Genomic DNA, 18,815 nt, shown 5'->3' on the forward strand with positions numbered 1-18,815 from the left:
AAATCTGTCAATACTATTTCACATAACTAAATTTGACCTAAATTATGAGAAATATACTAGAGAATGCAATAATTTTTAATACAACAGGCTGTTATAAACACAACACTCAACTGCCTTTGGAAGCAATGTTTAAAATATTGAATGGTCAGGTATTTCATACGTGGAGGTATTTTATTCATGTAGCTATTTCCAAAAGGCACATAATACTTAGATGTACAAAAATTTATAATATGCCAAAAGAATATTACTTTCTCCTCTGTGCCTATTATATTCTATAAGACCATAACACTAGATAAAATATCATTGAACTTACAGTCTGTTTCTGGGACTAAGGACTATAGCATTATTGATAGGGCATTCTCTCTTGAAGAGAACTGGTTTCAAATTTCACTCCTGGTTGTTTCTCCAAGTAAGATGCCAGAAACTATGCTGATACACAACAGTAATAATTACCCTTTATGAGATGGCAAATAAATCTAAGGGGTTTTTGGTGTTATCAATTCACCAAAAGCATTAAGCTAATAAATTAACATATACTTAACATTTATATAGAACTAGGTATTTCAGAGGCTCATAACTCATACCATATCTAGAAATGATAGGCATCACCCATGAAATAGATGTTATTCATGGTTATGCTGTATCTGAAGAAATTCAGGTAACCCTTTTTACGAACCACAATCCAAACCCAGTATACACTTTCCTTAAAACAATACTGTTGGTCTGGATATCCTATGTAAACTAATTTTCTCTTTTCATCTTTCATATATTAAAAGTGAAGAAATGCAAAGAGGTGGTACACTGGATAGAGCATTGGATCTGCAGTCAGGAAGAGCAGAATACAAATCTTGTCTCAGCGATTACTAGCCATGTGATCCTACGTAAGTTTTTCAACCTCTACTTCAGTTTCCTCATCTATAAGGATAATGGCACTTACCTTCCAGGGTTATTGTGAAATTGAATGAGTTATTTGTAAAGTGTTATGCAAACCTTACAAATGCTACATAAATGCTAGCTGCCATTATTATTTCAGATAAAAAGAAACCAATACTGAATGTCTAATGTGTTAATTAAATGTATTCTAATCCCATTTTGGGTTAATCAACTGCAGATTTTTAGAAATATCTTTATACATATTCCTATGCCATAGTTACTACAAGTATTATGTTATCTAGAGACAATGTGAATCAACACAAAAGGACTGAAATATTTGTGAAGGATTGTCAAAATTTCCAGGATACATTTTGTGTTACTGATAATTATGGATTCATTTTCCTGGTCATTTCATGTTTCTCCTACCATTGTGCCCTTTTAAAGTACTAGACATATTAAGATTTTACCAAATACCTAAAGTCACATTTTGGTGGTAGTATCATCAGTCATCACCTCTCCCAGACCAGTGGTAGTTTAAAGGTAATGTTATTTTCCTAAGTATTTTTGCTAGAAGGGAATAAATATGGCACGGGAGAGAATACAGCTCATTTATTAGTTCTTTAAAATTTTCTATGAAATACTATAAATAGTCCATTATCTTGTTTTAAGGATTTTTTTAAAAAGAATATAGTTAAGATGTTATGTTTTAGTTGAAAAAAATTAAGTGCTGTATTTTTTTTAATGTTTCTTGTCATATGATTAATATACTTTACTGTCATGGGATTAAGATGCTAAAAATTCCCCAAATAAAAATATTAGCCTAGTAACAAAGTTATATTCCAGGTCTCCATGCAAAATTGCATGTGTTCCCTTATCTTTGCAAAATAAACAGAATTTCAGCCCTTAAGTAGCCATGTAGAGAAACAAAGGCAGCTGACAGCCTCTCTTTGTGATGCTTTTGTTCCTTCTTAGTACTCTCAAAAAGCTAACTGAATCATATTAAAGATCTTTAACTGCACTAGGTAAAACTACAGTAGATTTTTTTGAGTCTGTTTTTAGGAAAAGAGAAGGGGGATTGGATTGTCACTGAAGTAGAAAATCTAGAAACAAATTTCTTTGCTGTATATACGTAAATACTCATATTCTTAGTACTTAGCACAGTGCCTAGCAAATAAACACACTTAATGTTTACTGAACTGAATACGGTACCACATACAACTTTTTCATGTATTACTCAATTATAGGAGCTGCCATATAAAAATATTAACTTTATATAAAGTTAGCAGATTTCTAAAAGCAAATCAATTAAAATTATAATATCTACTTTCATTTAAAGTAGTCCCTGACTAGGGCACTATGAAGAAAAATTTCTTTGTAGTAATAGGAAACCCCAGAATAGTTACCAACCAACCATAAGGTAACTCTCCAGGGGACTGAAGCACACCTGCCAATGTTTTGCCCAAGGCCATCAAATCTATTAATTCTGGTTGCTGCAATTCATTGCCATTTGGCATTAACCTTTTCCTTTTCACCTTCTTTGTTCTACTCATCTCCCTCTTTGTCTTACCAAGACAAATATCTTCTTTTCCTAGAAAAGCAAATGCTTTTCACAGGCTTACCAATTATAAAAACTGAGACACAGAAGTTTTATTACCAACAGGATAAGAAGTGGGAAAAATTGCATTAGGTTACCCTGTTTACTCAAAAGTATATATGGCTACTTATGAAATGAAAATTATAACAATATTATTTGGTTCATATTTAAAACTAAGATTTTAAAATTATGGTGCTATTTAAATTCTTGAGATATTTGAGCTATATACTATCAGCTCTTAATTATATTTCATTGCTTTAAATACTTTTGCCATATAATGAGAAGACAGGACTCACTGGAAAAGACTCTGAGGTTGGGAAATATTGAAGGCAAAAAGAAAAGGAGATGGCAGAGGATGAGATGGATAATGTCATGGAAATTTGAACTTGGAGAGACTTTGGGAGATAGTGGACAACAGAAGGGCCTGGCGTGCTATGGTCCCTGGAGTCACGAAGGGTCAGATCAGATTGAATTACTGAACAACAAGAAGCTATTGATCAAGTATTCACTTTAAAGATGTATTATGCCTTAAATGGCAAAAATATCTTGCTATAATTACACCAGATTATTCCAATTCAGACAGAATCTGTGAATCAATGCTTGTCCATTACTTACAATTTTTGTAAAGCTGAAAGCTTCTGAAAATACACAAAGTTCTAAGAAAAAAGGAAATTTTATTCAAAATAAAATGAATATAAGAATGCTATTTGCTAAAAAAAATGTAATTTATTAAAAAGAATCTTTTTCGTAAAGCAGACTGGCATACTAGGCAAAAAAATACTTAACTTTGTTCGCAAAGGTTCAAGAATGCAATTTAACATAGCACACAAGCAGAGCTATATAAATACATCATTATGGTACTGTACTTGGTAGAATTTAAACTCCTTGGGGGCAGGGACTGCTTCATTTTTGTTTTTGTATCCTGAGTGCCTGGTACATAGTAGGCACTTAATAAATGCTTGCTGATATTTAAAAATAAATTATCATAAATAATACTACCAACAAGAAAGCTTCTCTAAAATGTAAACTAAAAATACTTTTTAGAAAAGTCCTTGATTTTATTAACTGTAAAAGCAAAGAATGTAAACAAAGTTCATTGTTGGAAAAATGGGGATAGCACAATATTTTCAAAATATTTCCTTTTTTTGTAAAAGCCATTTTTTATATTTTTTAATTCAACATGCTACACAACTTTATGTAATGAGGCAGCATAGCACAGTGTATAGAACTGGCCTCAAGGAAACAAAGGCTGGAGACACAGGTCCCACCTCTAACACACACTGGCTGCATGATTATGGACAAGTAGCCTAATGTCTCAGTACCCAAGCAGTTGTTTTAGACTGCAAGTTGCAGAGCCAAGTACTGATCTGTATTAACAGAGTTTCCTCAGTGGAAGTTCCACATGCCAATGAAATCACAGATCTGATCCCTCCTGAAATACATTATATTTCAAGTTCATGTAGAATTGAATATCATTTTAATGCCAATTAATCTACATTATCCTACCAATATATATTCAATCTTCTTTGATAAGGTTACCTTGGAGTTCAGGAAAGAACACCTCCTTTTGCATTCGTGACCTTGTTGTGAATACTGCTGTTAACAAGGTAGCAAAAACTACTTTACATTTTGTAATATGGGAAGGTGTTCACCAGAAATTGGTTTAAGATTAAAACACTGGAGTGGAAACATTACAACAGTGGAACACATGATCTGGTGGATCTTATCAAACTGAAAGTTTCGAGTATGGCCTTGGTGATCTGTTATCTCAAGCCTGGCTTGGCCAAATTTAGAGACATTGATCCCCAAAAGATTTACCACCAGGTTACAAAATTTTAAAGCCATAGCATCTAATGAATAGTGTATCAAGGTTTCAAGTATTACAATTTGTATCAATGAAATGTGTATTTTGTCCACATCAATGAAATAACAGCTCTGTGAAGTCTTAAAAGTAAGTATGCAGAAGCATTTTGGAAAGGTAAAAGTTCTATACCAATGTGTAGCATTATTATTTAATAATATAGAATATATGAAATGAGTTAATAAATTATTTCAATGTCACTTATTTCCTTTGAAAAGTACTCTTACCACACATGTGAAAATACTGTTTGAAAAGCTAGGCACATTGAAATGGGAAGGAAAAGAATTGGTTTGTGTGTAACATTATGAAACTGATAATAATAACAACAATAGCTAGCATTTACGTAGTGCTTTAAAAATTTTGCAAAGCACTTTACAAATATATCATTTTATCCTCACCACAACCAGCGGAAGGTAGGTACTATTATTACCCCCATTTTACAGATGAAGAAACTGAGGCAGACAGAGGTTAAGTGACTTGCCCAGAGTCATACAGCTAATTCTGTGTGTGAGGCCAGATTTTAACTCAGGTCTTCCTGACTACAATAAGGAAGTTTCATTTAGCACAAAACGAAACATAACATTATTTATAGTGTCTGCAAGTGATGCTGAGGCCAAATCTAATAATCCAAAGCAAGATATATTTTACTACTTGTATATGCCCAAAATAATATTGGCCCACATGATAGCTATGAAGAATTTTATTTAACAAAAGTTCTGTCTCATAATGAAAGTCTAAGTATGTGTAGACATCTTCTGATTCTGTTTCACCAATTGTTTTTATGATGGTAGCTCCGAGACTGTGCTTTAGTTTCAGAATTAGTGTGTCTTTGGGGAGATTTTGATGGGGATCTTGCTAGTGAATCAAAATGTCTTCCATCTGATCTTGATTTTGCTCCTGAGGTGGTCTGCCTCTGAGGTGAACTCGATTGTGACTTTCCCACAGATGTGGTCCTTTTTTGTAAGGACTCAGATCTTGACCGTCGTCTAGAACTAGAATTTCTTCTAGGGGATCTTGATTTCCTTCCTGAGGTAGAATGCCTTGTTAATGAGTTAGATCGAGATTTAGATCGGCTATAAGAAAGTCCCCTACGACGAGACCTGCAAATATCCAAAATATTAGTGTACATATTTTACAAAAAAATGATTAGGCTATGAAACAACATTTTCAAGATCTCATAACTATTCTCTAAATATTAAGATAAGAAAGGCTGATTGGCAATTTATATTTCTTGAGATGATAAAGGGCTATAACATAAGCAATGACCAAAAAAATTTCTCCTTATTTAATGTGGACAGAATAAGGATATTAATAGAATTAAGCTGTAGCATGAGATATTTATGTTAAGAAGTTTCCTGACAATAGGATTTAATAAAACTGAAAAAGAACAGTATCTTTTATCTTTAGGGGATCTTCAAGACAGATCCTCATTGGTATGGAACAACTAAGATGCGGTCATGTCCAATGGCAAGTGGATGGAAGTCTCTTCTAACTCTTATGAGTTCACAAATATTTGGGACAGTTCATTCTCTCCAGTCATGTGCTAGGCTTAACTCCCACTGGTGGGGAAAGAATTATTATTGAAGTCAATGCTACAATTATTATTAGCAAAATTAATATTAATTGCTACATTCTTAACTGCTTCTTTCTTTTTTGATAGCTTAGTTTGATATTTGTTAATTAAATGAGGCCCCAACAACTTTGGAAAAGTTTGAGATTTTAGGACACAAAAAGCATAGGAAATTCATCAAGCATGAGTTTTGCACCAAATCTAGGGATCATTATTGAGTTAAGATAAAAATGTTGTGTGGCTCAGACAACAACAGCTTATATCCCAGAGTACCTTATGTTTTGCAAAGTGCTTTTTTAACACATTTTATAAGGAAAACAAACTATTCAAAGCTTTATCACATCTGACATACAACAAACAGCATTCCAAATAGCAAGCTCCATTAAGCTACTAAATGCTGTTTTAAGCAGAGGTACAGTCATAGTAATTTGAAATGCTAGAGATAATTCCCTGGGAAGATAAAGCCACCAGTGATATCAGAAGTAAGCATATTTGATATTAGTGTTTCCAATCAATAAAATCAATGTTTGAATTTACTCTTTAGCAAATGTTCAATCCTACAAAAGTAGCTCTGTTTCTGTATATATCAATGTTGAAATTGAAAGCATAGAGGCTATTTTAGAGACTAGTAGAAAAACTTTCCCTAAGAGTATCTCAAGGATACTCTTACTATGAGTCAAGGTGGGTCACGTCCTCTTAGTCTCCCCATAGATACTTTGTTTTAAAACAAGGGAAGAAAGTATAGTTAATAGCCGTAATACACAGATTGTACTTTGCTATCTCCACATAATCAGAAGACAGATCTTCCTATTTAATATCAGGTTATGGCCATAGCCTGGTGATGCTTCCTCCATTCTCTTTATATCATCCTTATTAGCATATATACCTAAAAGCTAAAGTATTGTTAACTTTAATTTATGACCAATTAATTCTGTAGTGTTTTATATTTTTGTAGTAACAACGACATTATTATAGAAATAAAGTCCTATATATTATTATTTCTTATTCCTGTATATGTTGATTGTATTTTTGTCTCAGAGAATAGGTAGTACACAATCAATATTTGTCTTTGGGTGCAAAGTTGTGTAGCAAATGGTGCTGGTAAATTCTTGGGGGGGGGGTGGAATGACAGTCTTCAAAAAGAAAATAACTCATTCCTTATTTCACACAAAATTCAAAAACAGAAAATTAAAACAATATCCATTCCAATTATTCTATAATCACAGAGACAGAAAATTAAAGGGCTATCACACTTGAAGATACTACTTGGCCAACATAATAGCAGCTAATATTTATACAGTGCTGTAAGACTTGCATAGTGCTTTGCAAATATCTCATCCGATCCTCACAACTACCCAGAAAAGTATGTGCTATTATTATCCCCATTTTACAGATGAGGAAACTGAGGCAGACAGAGGTTAAGTGGTTTGCCCAGGGTCACAGAGCTAGTAAGAGCCTGAGAACAGATTTGAACTCAGGTCTTCCTGATGCCAGGTCCAGCACTCTATCCACTGCTCCACCTGCCTTTTCTCAAAGGGCTCAAAAACAAATATGAATGCCGCTCACTGACAGAAGAATGCATCACAGAATTCTACATACAAATGGAAAAATAACACAAGTAATACTCAAGGTAGTTACTGTGAATAAATAGTAAGACAGCTGGCATATACAAAGTGGTTTTTTGCATTACAAATTCACTAAATAATTACTGCTTAGGATAATATTTTTTAGAAACCAATTCCTTATTAACAAAATATTGTTATCATCAACCCTTCCAGAACACTAATAACAACAACAATAATAATGACAGCATCATATAGCACTTTAAGGCTTGCAAAACACTTCACAAAAATTATCTCATTTTATCCTCACAACAGCCTGGGTTAGATAAGCACTATTATTATCTCCATGAAATAAGATAATATTTGTAAAGCATTTAGCAGGCACTTAATAAATGCTTAATTCCTTTCTTCCCCTTCCATGTTATACAAATAAGGAAACTGAGGCAGACAACAGTTAAGTGACTTGCTCAGTGTCATAGAGTTGATAAGTATCTGAGGCCAAATTTGAACTCAGATATTTCTGGCTCTGGGTCCAGTGCTCTATCCATTGTGCAACCTAGCTGCCATTCAAATGAGTTATGTCTGTCTTCTAAAACACAATACTATATCTGAGATTTTATATTTTCTAATACTTTAATTCTTTGAATAGAATAACTGCACATTAATTTTTAGCTTGTCATCTTTCACAAACAACTTTGTGTTATACTAGAGGTTTTTAAGCAGAAGCTGGGTGACCACTTTCCAGGTATGCTATGCTGGGAAATTTTCTAGATACAGATTGGACTAGATGGTTACTGAGATCCCTTCTAATTCTGAAACTCTGTGATTCTTATGAATTATTAGAGATCTGAAAAGTTCTATTGTTTTTAAATATGCCTAGACTGTTCTCCTTTCCAACTTCTAACTTTTGGAATCCCTGCCTTCCTTTAAGATGTAGCTCAAATGCTAACTCCTCCAGGAGGCCTTTCCTGATTGTCTCAGCTATTAGTGCCACCCCCTCCTACTTCTCATCTACTCTACATTTATCCTGTATGTTCTGATTTATATCTGTGGTCTCCCCAATTAGAATGTAAGTTCCTTGAGGGCTGGGATCCCCCATCCATGGCTATCTTCTCAAGAAGATTCCCCCTGTTATCCTCACTCTCTCACTAATTTTTAATCTGTCCAAATTTGCTGGCTCCTTCTCCATATCTCCCCAATCCTTAAAAGCAAAACAAAACAAAACAAAAAACAAAAAAAAAAACCCTCACTTGATCCTGTCATCGCTACTAGCCATGGTCCTATAGCTCTCCTCTCTTTTGTGGCTAAACTCTTTGAGAAGGCTGTCTAGAATCAATGCCTCTAATTTGATTCTAAACCCTCTGCAATCTGGCTTCCAACATCTTCAACAGGCTGAAACTGCTCTCTCTAAAGTCATCAATGATCTCTTAATTGTCAAATCTAATGGCCTCTTTTCAGTCTTTACCTTTCCTAACCTCCCTGCAAGTTCCAACACTAATGATCACTCTCTTCTCCAGATTTCTGACACTTCTCTCAAGTTTCTCGGTTCTCAGTCTCTTTGCTCTTCCTCTACGTGGAAAGTGTCAAACAAAATGCACTTCTGAGTCTTCCCAAACCAGATTGGGAAATACTTGACGAATAAATAAAAATACAATAGAACATAATGTTAATATGTAGTTAATGTTAATATGTAGTTTTCTAAGTTGATAAGTGGCCTGCTGGAATCCTTCTGTATTATTCAATGGCACCATTTCAAGTTGAGTTTGACATTACTGCTGTAGGTCATGCCCACTAACCAGATGTACCCTGTGGATCTGTCCTGAGTTCTCTTTTCTTCTCTCTCTATATTATAGCCCTTGGTAATCTCAGCAGCTCCTATGGGTTCAATTATCATCTCTATGCAAATGATTGCCAATTCTACATATTCAGCCCTGAACTCTCTCCTGAGCTCTAGTATCACATCACTAAGTAAGCACCTACCGTACATCTCAAACTCAATGTCCCACCTGAGCCATCTCCAATTTAACACGTCCAAAACTGGACTCATTATCTTTCCCCCAAATCCTCCCTTCTTCCCAACTTCCCGATTACGGTCAAGGCATCTCCCTTCTCCCAGTCACCCAGGCTCACAACCTCTTGACTCCTTGACTCCTCTCTTATGCCACAATCTGTTACCAAGTCTTGTCATTTTTACCTTCACAACATCTCTCTCACATGTCGTCTTTTCTCTAGTCAACACAGCAATCACACTGATGCAGGCTCTTATCACTGGACGGCTAGACCATGGCAATATCTTTCTGATGGGTCTTCCTGCCTCAAGTCTGTTTCCACTCCAATCCATCCTGCATTCAGCTGCCAAAATGATCTTCCTTGAAATTGCAGGTGTGACCATGTCACTTCCCTCTACTCAATAAACTACACTGGCTTCCTATCACCTCTCAGATCAAATATAAAATCTTTTGTTTGCACTTTAAAACGCCTCATAACCTGGCCCCTTCCTACCTTTCCATTCTTTTCACATTTTATTCCCTTCCTGGTACTTTATGAACCAGTGACACTGGTCTTCTTGTCCTTCCCACCTGAAACTCCATATTTCAAGTGTCTTTCTCTGTTTGTCCTCCATGGCTGGAGTGTTTCCCCCTTTACCTCTGCCTCCTTGCTTCTTTTGAGACTCAGCTTAAATCCCAAAGAGGCTTTCCTAGTTCCTCCCCTCCCCTCCTCTACTTATTTTAAAAGATTCATATTAAATCTCTAATCAAACCAAGTTAACAAATGTTTGCTAAGCATATGTGTATATCACTCAATGAGCCTTAATAATTTATGTATTTTATGCATAAAAGTCAAATATATCAGCACATTTGTTGTCCTTTCTGCTAAAGCAATCCTGTTAATAAACCTAAAAAGAATGACTAATGAAGCATGCCTTCAAACTTTTTATATATTTAAATGTTTACATTTCATTTATGTCTAAAATACCATGCTTCACTCCATACCAAGATGGGGCCTTCTAACACTATTTACACCTTACATACTCTTTAAGGCTATCAGATCGTCTCCTGCTTCTTCCCCATGAAGAACTTCTACTTCGAGTCCTTCTGCTGTGGCTTCTTGATCTTCTATGTTCACTTGGAGAACAAGGGTGGCGTTCTTTTGATTTCATTTGGCCTGGTGCTAGAATTTGAAGAACATCACTGTAAAATAATTCAACACTATAAAGCTTCAATAATAGCTATATAAACTAGTCTAGTTAATCATTATGAAAGAATTTTAAGCAAAAATCTATTATTCCTGAAACTATAATTTTTCATAGCAAGTAAACTATATGTTTATCTACACTTACTTTTGCGATCACCTTGTGCAAACTGTATTTCAATTTGACGACCACATACCCACTTTCTATTGAGGTTATAAAGAGCATCTTCTGCATCACGGACATCTTCAAATATGACTAGCTGTTAAGGACACTTGGAACATCAAAGTATACAATGAAATAATTTTTAAAGTAATTTTCACATACCAAATGAAAAGGAAATACCAAGTAAAAAATTAAGCTCGCTACTTTAGAAGAATATAATCAGCCAAACATTATTTACATCTTTACCATGGAAACTGCAAGGTCCTGTGATTTTCAAGACAATGTGAATAAGAAGGTGAGAAATTAATTTTTGACTAATAGAATAATGTCTGAATATCCCTTATATGAATCAATGTAGTTTCAGTGTATATGGTCAACTAGGAATATGCTTCTTGGGAAAAACATATTTCAATACTTATTAGCAACATAAAACGAATTTTTAGGTCTCAGTTTCACAAAGGATTCATCAGGTTTTTTATAGAAAACCAAAATGTGAAGGACCTTATTCTGAAATTAAAATCATTGAAGGCCTTTGATTATGGATTTTAGGAGCAATTACTTTCTAGAACAACAATGTTTTCACATAGAGCAGGCCCAAATATACTTTACATGGAAATTAATTTGATCTAATGGAAATGGTAATGTTTATCCTTGTGCCTGTCACTTTAAGTATATTTTTATATCTTAATATATAGGAAACATAAAAGTAAGGAACACACAGCCTAAATTATATCTTCAAGAATTTATAATACTAACAGTAAATTCCCTTATCTATTTATACTATACAGTACCAATCCATTTAATTATAATGGAATGCAGAAAAATTACCAAATAAATAAATTTTAGGAAACCATTGACTAATTTAATTAAATATGAGAGAGCAGGAAAAGCTAAAGAAAGATGATACAAAAAAGAGACTTTGGCAATTACCTCAATGTCACTTGATCTTGAACCTTGACCTTTACTCTTTAGGGCTTGCAAGATGGACTTTATAAGAGCTGCAGAACCAACCAAATCAGACTTGGCTTTGAATCTGGAATTCTGAGTAAATGTAGGAAAGCCGAAGCCTCAACTTGGTGCTGGCTTTGTCTTTTGCTTGATAAAGACTTCCCCTCTTCCAGTTTTCTTTTTATCTGTTTCCACCCTCCCTCTTTATTCCTTGACGCTTGAACTTTAAGGTGTCTTTTGGCTTGCCTGCTTGGTTTATGCTTGGACTCTATCTAACAGGTTGATTCAAACTTTGGGGTGCTTGCCAGCTACTGTGGACTGCTTTAGATTTTCTGAGACAAAGAAATAAATACATTTAGTTAGGACACATTAATCTTGTCAAATATTCCCCTGATTACATATATGTCTACGTGTAGACATACACATATGTTTACACGCAGACACATGTACCAATACACACACAGAGTGAAATAAAGGATATTGTACGTAAGCAAATCCTCTTGGGCGGCGAGTGTAGAAGTCAAGTGGAATGTATACGTCTACTATAGGGCCATATCGACCAAATTCACGTCGCAAGTCCTCAGGCCTGAAGTATTTTAGAAATAAGGCAAAGAAATAGGAATATAACTGTGTTACAGCAGTTTGCTTACAGAAATCCAGTTGTAACACTTGTATTGATCCTTCTAGAACAAGGGTCCTTAACCTAGGGTCCACGGATCCCTGTGGATAGATTTCAGGAGGTACTTGGACTTAGATGGGGAAAAAAAAGTTACATCTTTACTTTCACTAATTTCTAATTGGAATTTAGTATTTCTTTTAATTATGAAAGACAACAAAATAGAGTAATATTAGTAGTACCTGTGACTCTGTCACTAACAGAGATCATACACAGTTTCATATCACATTACAGTTGTTGCTGCTATCTTGAAATATCTTTATGCTGGTCATTACTTCAAAATTACTGTAGTTCTTAGATCCATGGTTAGATTGCATGAAATCTCAGTCTTCCTGTACACAGGCTGCATTTCAATATAATTGGTTTCCTCTGTAATTCCATGTATTTTATTTTATGCATTTTAAAAACATTATTCTAAGAATGGGTCCAAAGACTTTACCAATCTGCCAAAAGAGTCCATGAAACAAAAAAAGGTAAGGAACCTCTGTTTTAGAAGGAAAGCATACTTTCTAAATCATCTATATGTTAAAATGTTCTTCCCATCATGCAAAGGATTGTTAAGTAGCCAATTATTCACATAAGAAATCAATATTTTCATCATTTAATAGTCATTCATATCCATTTGCCTAACTATAATAAGCCAGATTTATCTTAATCAACAAGCATTATCAAGAACTTGCTATGTACCACTGCTGAGAAATAAGCACAAAGAATGAAACAATCCCTCCTCAAAAGTTTACATTCTAATGGGAAAGGCAAAAAGTACATTTATAAGTATATACAGCATAAATATAAAGTGAATAAATACAAGATAATCTGAGAGACAGGGCACTAGCAATTAGAAGGGAATAGAGGAAGGATTCATGTAGAAGGCAGTGCTTAAGCTGAAACATGAAGAGAAGGAATTTATGAGGCAGAGGTGAGGAGGGTGATAGTTTACCCAGGAATGGATGAATGGCTAATGAAAAAGGCATTAAGATGAGAGATGGAGTGATATGTGTGAGGAACAGAGAGAAGGCCAGTTTGTTTACATTACAGAGTGAATGAGGAAGAAAAGTTGAGAATGAAAAGTTAGGTGAGTGCCAGGTTGTGAAGGGCTTTAAAAGCTAAATAGAGGGGTTTATATTTTATCCTAGAAGTATTTGGAAGCCACTGGCGTTGACTGAGTAGCAAGTGATATGGTCAGTCTTTCCTTAATGAAAATTACTTTGGCAGCAGTGTTCAGGATGGAATACAGACAGGAGAGTCAAAGAGACCAATTATGAAGCTGTTGCAGTAATTTAGGAAAGAGGGTATGGGGGTCTAAAGTAAGGTGGCAGGTATATGAGTAGAGAGAAGGGATTGGATGCAAGAGATATTATAAAAATAGAAAAAGCAAGATTTGGCAACTGATTAGGTATGTGTGGTCAAAGAGAGTATGGAATCAAAGATAATGTGGAGGTTATGAATCTGGAAAATTGGAAATATGGTGGTGCCTTCAAAAGAAGCTGTGAAATTTGAAAAGCGTAGGGGAAGGAAAGTATTGAGTCCTATTGCGGCATGTTGAATTTGAGATGTCTCTGGGACATCCAGTATAAAATATCTAATACCCATCTGATGATAAAAGAATGACAGAGTAGAGACTTCAGACTAGATATACAGACCTATATGTCAGACACAGAGATGATAAATAAACCCACAAGAGCTCATGAGAATATCAACAGAACAGTGTAGATAAAAGGGTCTAAGACAAAATCCCGGGGAACACCCACAATTGGGGGATGAAGAGCAAGCAAAGGAGACTGAAGAGAGGCAAAGAGGTAAAAGGAGGATCGGGAAAAAGTAGCACAACAAAAACCTTAAGGGGGAGAGTATATAGGAAGATGGTCAACTGTGTCAAATGCAATAGGTGTATTAAGAAGGATGATGATACAGAAAAAAACCATCAAATTCAGTAATTAAGAGATGACTGGCAACTTGGAAAGAACAGTTTCAGTTGAATGATTAGAGCAGAAACCAAATTGCAAAGGGTTGAGGAGTGAGTGAGAGAAGTAGTCCATAAGGTTTTTTCTAGGGATTTGTCTGAGAAAGGGAGGAAAGATATCGCATGATAGCTTGAAGGGATAGTAAGGTTCAATGAAGGTTTTTTTTTTTTAAACTGGGGAGATGTGGGCATATATGAAAGCATTAGAAAAAGAAGGTTAAAGATTTTGGAGAGAAAGAGGATGCCTGAGGTTACTAGAATTTGTCTTGTTTTTAGATTCCAAATACTATATGCAATTCACAAAATATAATAGGCTTTCCTAATTAAAGGTTATAAAACTGAAAATATCAAGACCTATATGTGGCTATATTATATATTAAAATACTTATCTATATGATAAAGTAAAAAATATCATTCACCAAATGATAACCAAAAATTTTAGCCTATTTTGTGTCTACTTTGTGGGGATGGATAGAGAAGTAGCATGAGAAGTCACTTTTTTTCATAGGGTTTACAATCTAGTTGAGGGGACAAACTCAACATATGAAATAATATGAAACAACCAGTTGTTAAAACTGTGTGACACTGATTTGCACAATAGTAATTTTTGGAGTTCAGTGTGGGTAGGATGAAGACGTACAAGAAGCCTTTATGGAAGAGTTGGACTTTGAAGAACACATTTAATCAAAACGAAAATTAGAAATGAAATTTAGGTGAGTATAATGTAGGAAACAGCACGAGCAAAGGTGAGAATAAACACAAAGTGTATTTGGGACAGTGAAGAAACTGTTCTGACTAGAGTAGAAGGTGCTTGCTGGGGAACAATGAGAAATAAGTTGGATAGGCAGCATATGCTTAATTGTAATACCTCTTAAAAGCCCTACAGGGAGCAACTTTTTAGTTTGTGAATGAAGAAATCTAGCAAAAATATTATTTTAATAATAGCTAATGGTTAACATCTATAAAATGAGCTGGAGAAAGAAATGGCAAACCACTCCAGTATCTTTACCCAAAAAAATCCTAAATGGAGTCACAAAGAGTCATACAAGAATGAAACAATTGAACAATACTTCACATTTATCTAGAACTTCATGGTTGGCAAAGTGCTTTCCAAGAAACTGTATGAAAAATGGCCAGGCAAAGAAAGACTAGAAACAGTGACCAGAAACCAAATCAGTTTTTGTAGTAATCAAAGTGAAGGTTTGGAATGGGATAGGAAAAGAGAGGAAAATGTGATTTTAAGAGACCTTTCTGAAGAAGAAATGACAATATTTGTTGAGACTATATGTAAGGGATAAAGGAAAGAAACACTAAAGGTATAGAGCTTGGGAAACTAGAGGAATAGCGTTACCATTGACAAAAGTGGAACAGTGGGAAAGTTTAAGGATGAAGAAGATAAATTCAGTTTTGAACATGCTTGAATGTCTTTATTATTTTTACATTTTTATTAAATGTCTTTATTATTATTATTATTCATTAGACTGAGAGCTCCTCAAAAAGCAGGGATGATCAGGGACTGTATTTTGCTATCCTTTGTACCCCAGCGCTTAGCATAGTGCCTGGCATATTCCAGATGCTTAATGTTTACTGACTGACTGATTCTGCACATAGTTAGAAATGTAAGATCTAGAAGTCAGAGGAGATGTGCTGGTTTTGGAGGCACTGCTGAATCCTTGAGATCTGAATTTATTAAAAGAGCGAACCTACAGAGAGAACCACTGAGTTGAGGACAGAGCCTAAGGCAACAACCCAGGTTTGGAGAGGCAAGGTAAGCAGTGAGAAATGAAGGGGCATTGTATAAGGAAGGGCAGGGGACCATGGTAATGGTGAAGAATAGGAAAAGAAAAATACTCAAAAGAGAAGGATGGAACAATCAGTAGGGTAGAAAGAAAACTAGGAAAGCATAATGTCACAAAGCCATGGAAAGAAAGTTTCAAGAAGTGGGTGATCAACAGGTTCAAGTGCTGTCAATTGTGCTTTCTCTCATATTATTATATCCTAACTTCAAGGAAAGTAGAAAACTTGTCAGATAGATGCTAATCAACCAAGCCTAGGCTCAAATTATCGTCAAAGATAATGATTTAAAGTGAACAGAACTACCATTTTATTCCTATACCTACAAATACATAAAATTAACAAAAAAATTTCAAAGATCCAACTCATCCAAAAGAACAAAAAGACAAAACTCAACAGCTATGGATATAACCCTATCGATAAAACCCAGAAGGAACCACATAACTCACATAAGAGCAGTAAAGGTATTAGGACCCAATGCCACCACAGGGTATGGCTGCAATCCTCAGTTCTGGACCAGGGACCAAATTATCATTCTTGAATTACACCAAATTAGGTCTCACCTAGTTCATGACTTTTAGAAAGGAAATAAATGCCTGTATTCCTCCAATCCACACTAATTCTTTTATTTTGGAAATTAAAATTATGAGCTCAGTAGAGCAGAACCCCTTTATAAGGCTTCTGTCAAGACAAGATTAAAATCCTGCCATATATGTTTTGTATATCAGGCTTTTATTGTATGTACGTATGTTATGGGGACATGATTTATCTTCCTTATATTCAAATCCATGTTATAACTGGATTACACTGCGTGGATAAATTCAAAGAAAGGTGTTGAAATGATGTTATTTTCGTAGAAGTGATTCATTAATACAAAGAAGTATAAATGTAACACATATTACCACAGGCGGATTAGAAACATAGAGGAATAATGAATGAGGATAGTGTTATACAATGGAAAACCTGAAGCATTTGGATTTCGGGTTCACTTAGCTCTGCCATTTACTATCTTGGGTAAATCACTCCAGCTCTCTGGGCCTTAGCTTTCTCATGTAAAATGAAGAGGCTGGGCTAAATAACCTACAAAAGTCCCTTCCAGCGCTAAATCAATACTGCCAGGAAGTAATAACTCGATAGTTTTTGTCATTCCTAGGTTCCTCCTCACCTAACAGGTTTAAACTTTCCATTTCATTGGGGGTGACATCAGAGCTGAAACTTGCACATCCAAGAAAAGAGCAAACGAGCAATTTAGAGGGAGTTTAAGAAAACTCTAGCTTGTTAAGAGACTGCCTCATTCCCTGGCCAGGGAAAATGAGAACCAAGCCTGGCCTCCTGCGGGGAGGGGGGAGGGGCACGGTGGGGAGGAGGGAAGAGCGACCTGGGGTGTCGCAGCCTTCGCATCGGGGGCGGAGGGAAGGGAAAGAATCCGGCCTCGTCGCCAGGGCGCAGAATGGGGGTTGGGGTAGGAATCGAAGGGGCGGGCTCGAGCGCTCAGGATGTGCGAAGAGAAGCGGTCAGTCGGTCCGGACGGACACCAGGGGCCTGGCCTGAGTCACTAAGTCTCCGGGAGAGAGACCAGTCCTTTAAACCACTAGGGGCCTGGGGGTGCTATGGAGGGGCTGAGTCGGACGGGGGCTGAGGAGGCTCACGCCGCGGCCTGGGAAGCCCCACGGCCGCTCCGGGCCTTCGCCCGGAAAGGGGCCTCGCTTCAGCCAGCAGTTCTCGAGCCCCTTCTCCAGGACGAGCCCAGGAGAGGTAGGGGGGTGGGGGAAGGGAAGGTGCGGGCCTTGCCCTGGCCTCCGGTCCCATCTTCATCTTCCTCCTCCTCCGCGACCTCCGCCCCACCCCCACGGCACTCCCCCCGCCTCCCAGAGCCGCCCCTCACTCACCTGGTGGCATCCGCGACGTTCCTGACGAACAGGGAGGTGTTGGGGGGCCTGGTGTAGCGAGACATGATGCCCTCCGTCCTTCCTCTTGCCCGGCCTGAGTGACGGACCGACTGAGTGACTGTCTCCCTCCCTCCCTTCTGGGAACCCCAGGCCGCTCTAACAGCTACACCTGTTCGGCTTGCGCTGCAAAGCACCGGTTGAGGGGCGTGGGGGGGGGGGGGGCGGGGGGGGCGCGCGGGGCCGGGGGCCGGGGGGGGGGGGGGGGGGGGGGGTGTGCGGTGGAGGCTCGAGAGCTCGGAGCCCGGGGGGGGGGGGGAGGGGGGCGTGGCGGGGACGAGCGTCGGGTTGCGCGCGCGCGCCTGCGCGACGTCGGCCTAGAAGGATGGGAAGGGGGCGAGCGTCGGGTTGCGGGCGCGCGCCCGTGAGACGTGAGAGTGGGGTCGGGGGCAGCAGGCTGTCGGTCGGCATCCCAAGGTCTGCGCTGGCCGAAGCCCTCGTGACCTCACACACATCCTCCGCCTCGCCAGCCAGGCGGTGCCCGGGTGGCTGGCAAAACAGCCGTACATATTTGATTTTGGGGGATGGGGTAGGGGTCGGGGGTGTTGTCAAGACCGTAGGGCTATGTTCGTTTGAGAGGCAGCTAGTGAGTTGAGTAGGAACTGGTCTGGAGTCAGTTCCATCCTCGCCTTTGCAGCTGTGTGACCCTGGCAAGTCGCTTAACCTCTCTGTG

The 18,815-nt window shown here is 37.3% G+C and overlaps 1 protein-coding gene across 1 annotated transcript; it reads right to left on the bottom strand.

The window, feature by feature from the left end:
* Positions 1-4,800: 4,800 nt before the first annotated feature.
* Positions 4,801-18,385, bottom strand: SRSF12 (serine and arginine rich splicing factor 12). Its single transcript, XM_027853537.1, has 6 exons — positions 18,358-18,385; positions 18,086-18,303; positions 12,245-12,349; positions 10,801-10,904; positions 10,493-10,631; positions 4,801-5,428 (listed from the first exon to the last, which is right to left on the bottom strand). The coding sequence occupies exons 2-6, from the start codon at positions 18,148-18,150 to the stop codon at positions 5,095-5,097; spliced, it is 747 nt and encodes a 248-aa protein (XP_027709338.1). The 5' UTR covers positions 18,151-18,303; positions 18,358-18,385; the 3' UTR covers positions 4,801-5,094.
* Between the last annotated feature and the right edge of the window lie 430 nt (positions 18,386-18,815).

The sequence above is a fragment of the Vombatus ursinus genome, unplaced genomic scaffold, assembly GCF_900497805.2.
Source record: "Vombatus ursinus unplaced genomic scaffold, bare-nosed wombat genome assembly UNPS02000582.1, whole genome shotgun sequence".
Classification (NCBI taxonomy): Eukaryota; Metazoa; Chordata; class Mammalia; order Diprotodontia; family Vombatidae; genus Vombatus; species Vombatus ursinus.

What these genes read in the sequence shown, in the direction of transcription:
- SRSF12 (XM_027853537.1), bottom strand. Translation starts at nt 18,150, where the DNA reads ATGTCTCGCTACACCAGGCCCCCCAACACCTCCCTGTTCGTCAGGAAC. An exon ending in AGAGGATTTGCTTACGTACA is followed by an intron (nt 10,905 to 12,244) that starts ATATCCTTTATT and finishes ACAGCTAGTCAT; the next exon opens with ATTTGAAGATGTCCGTGATG. An exon ending in CGATCTGATAGCCTTAAAGA is followed by an intron (nt 5,429 to 10,492) that starts GTATGTAAGGTG and finishes GGATATTTGCAG; the next exon opens with GTCTCGTCGTAGGGGACTTT.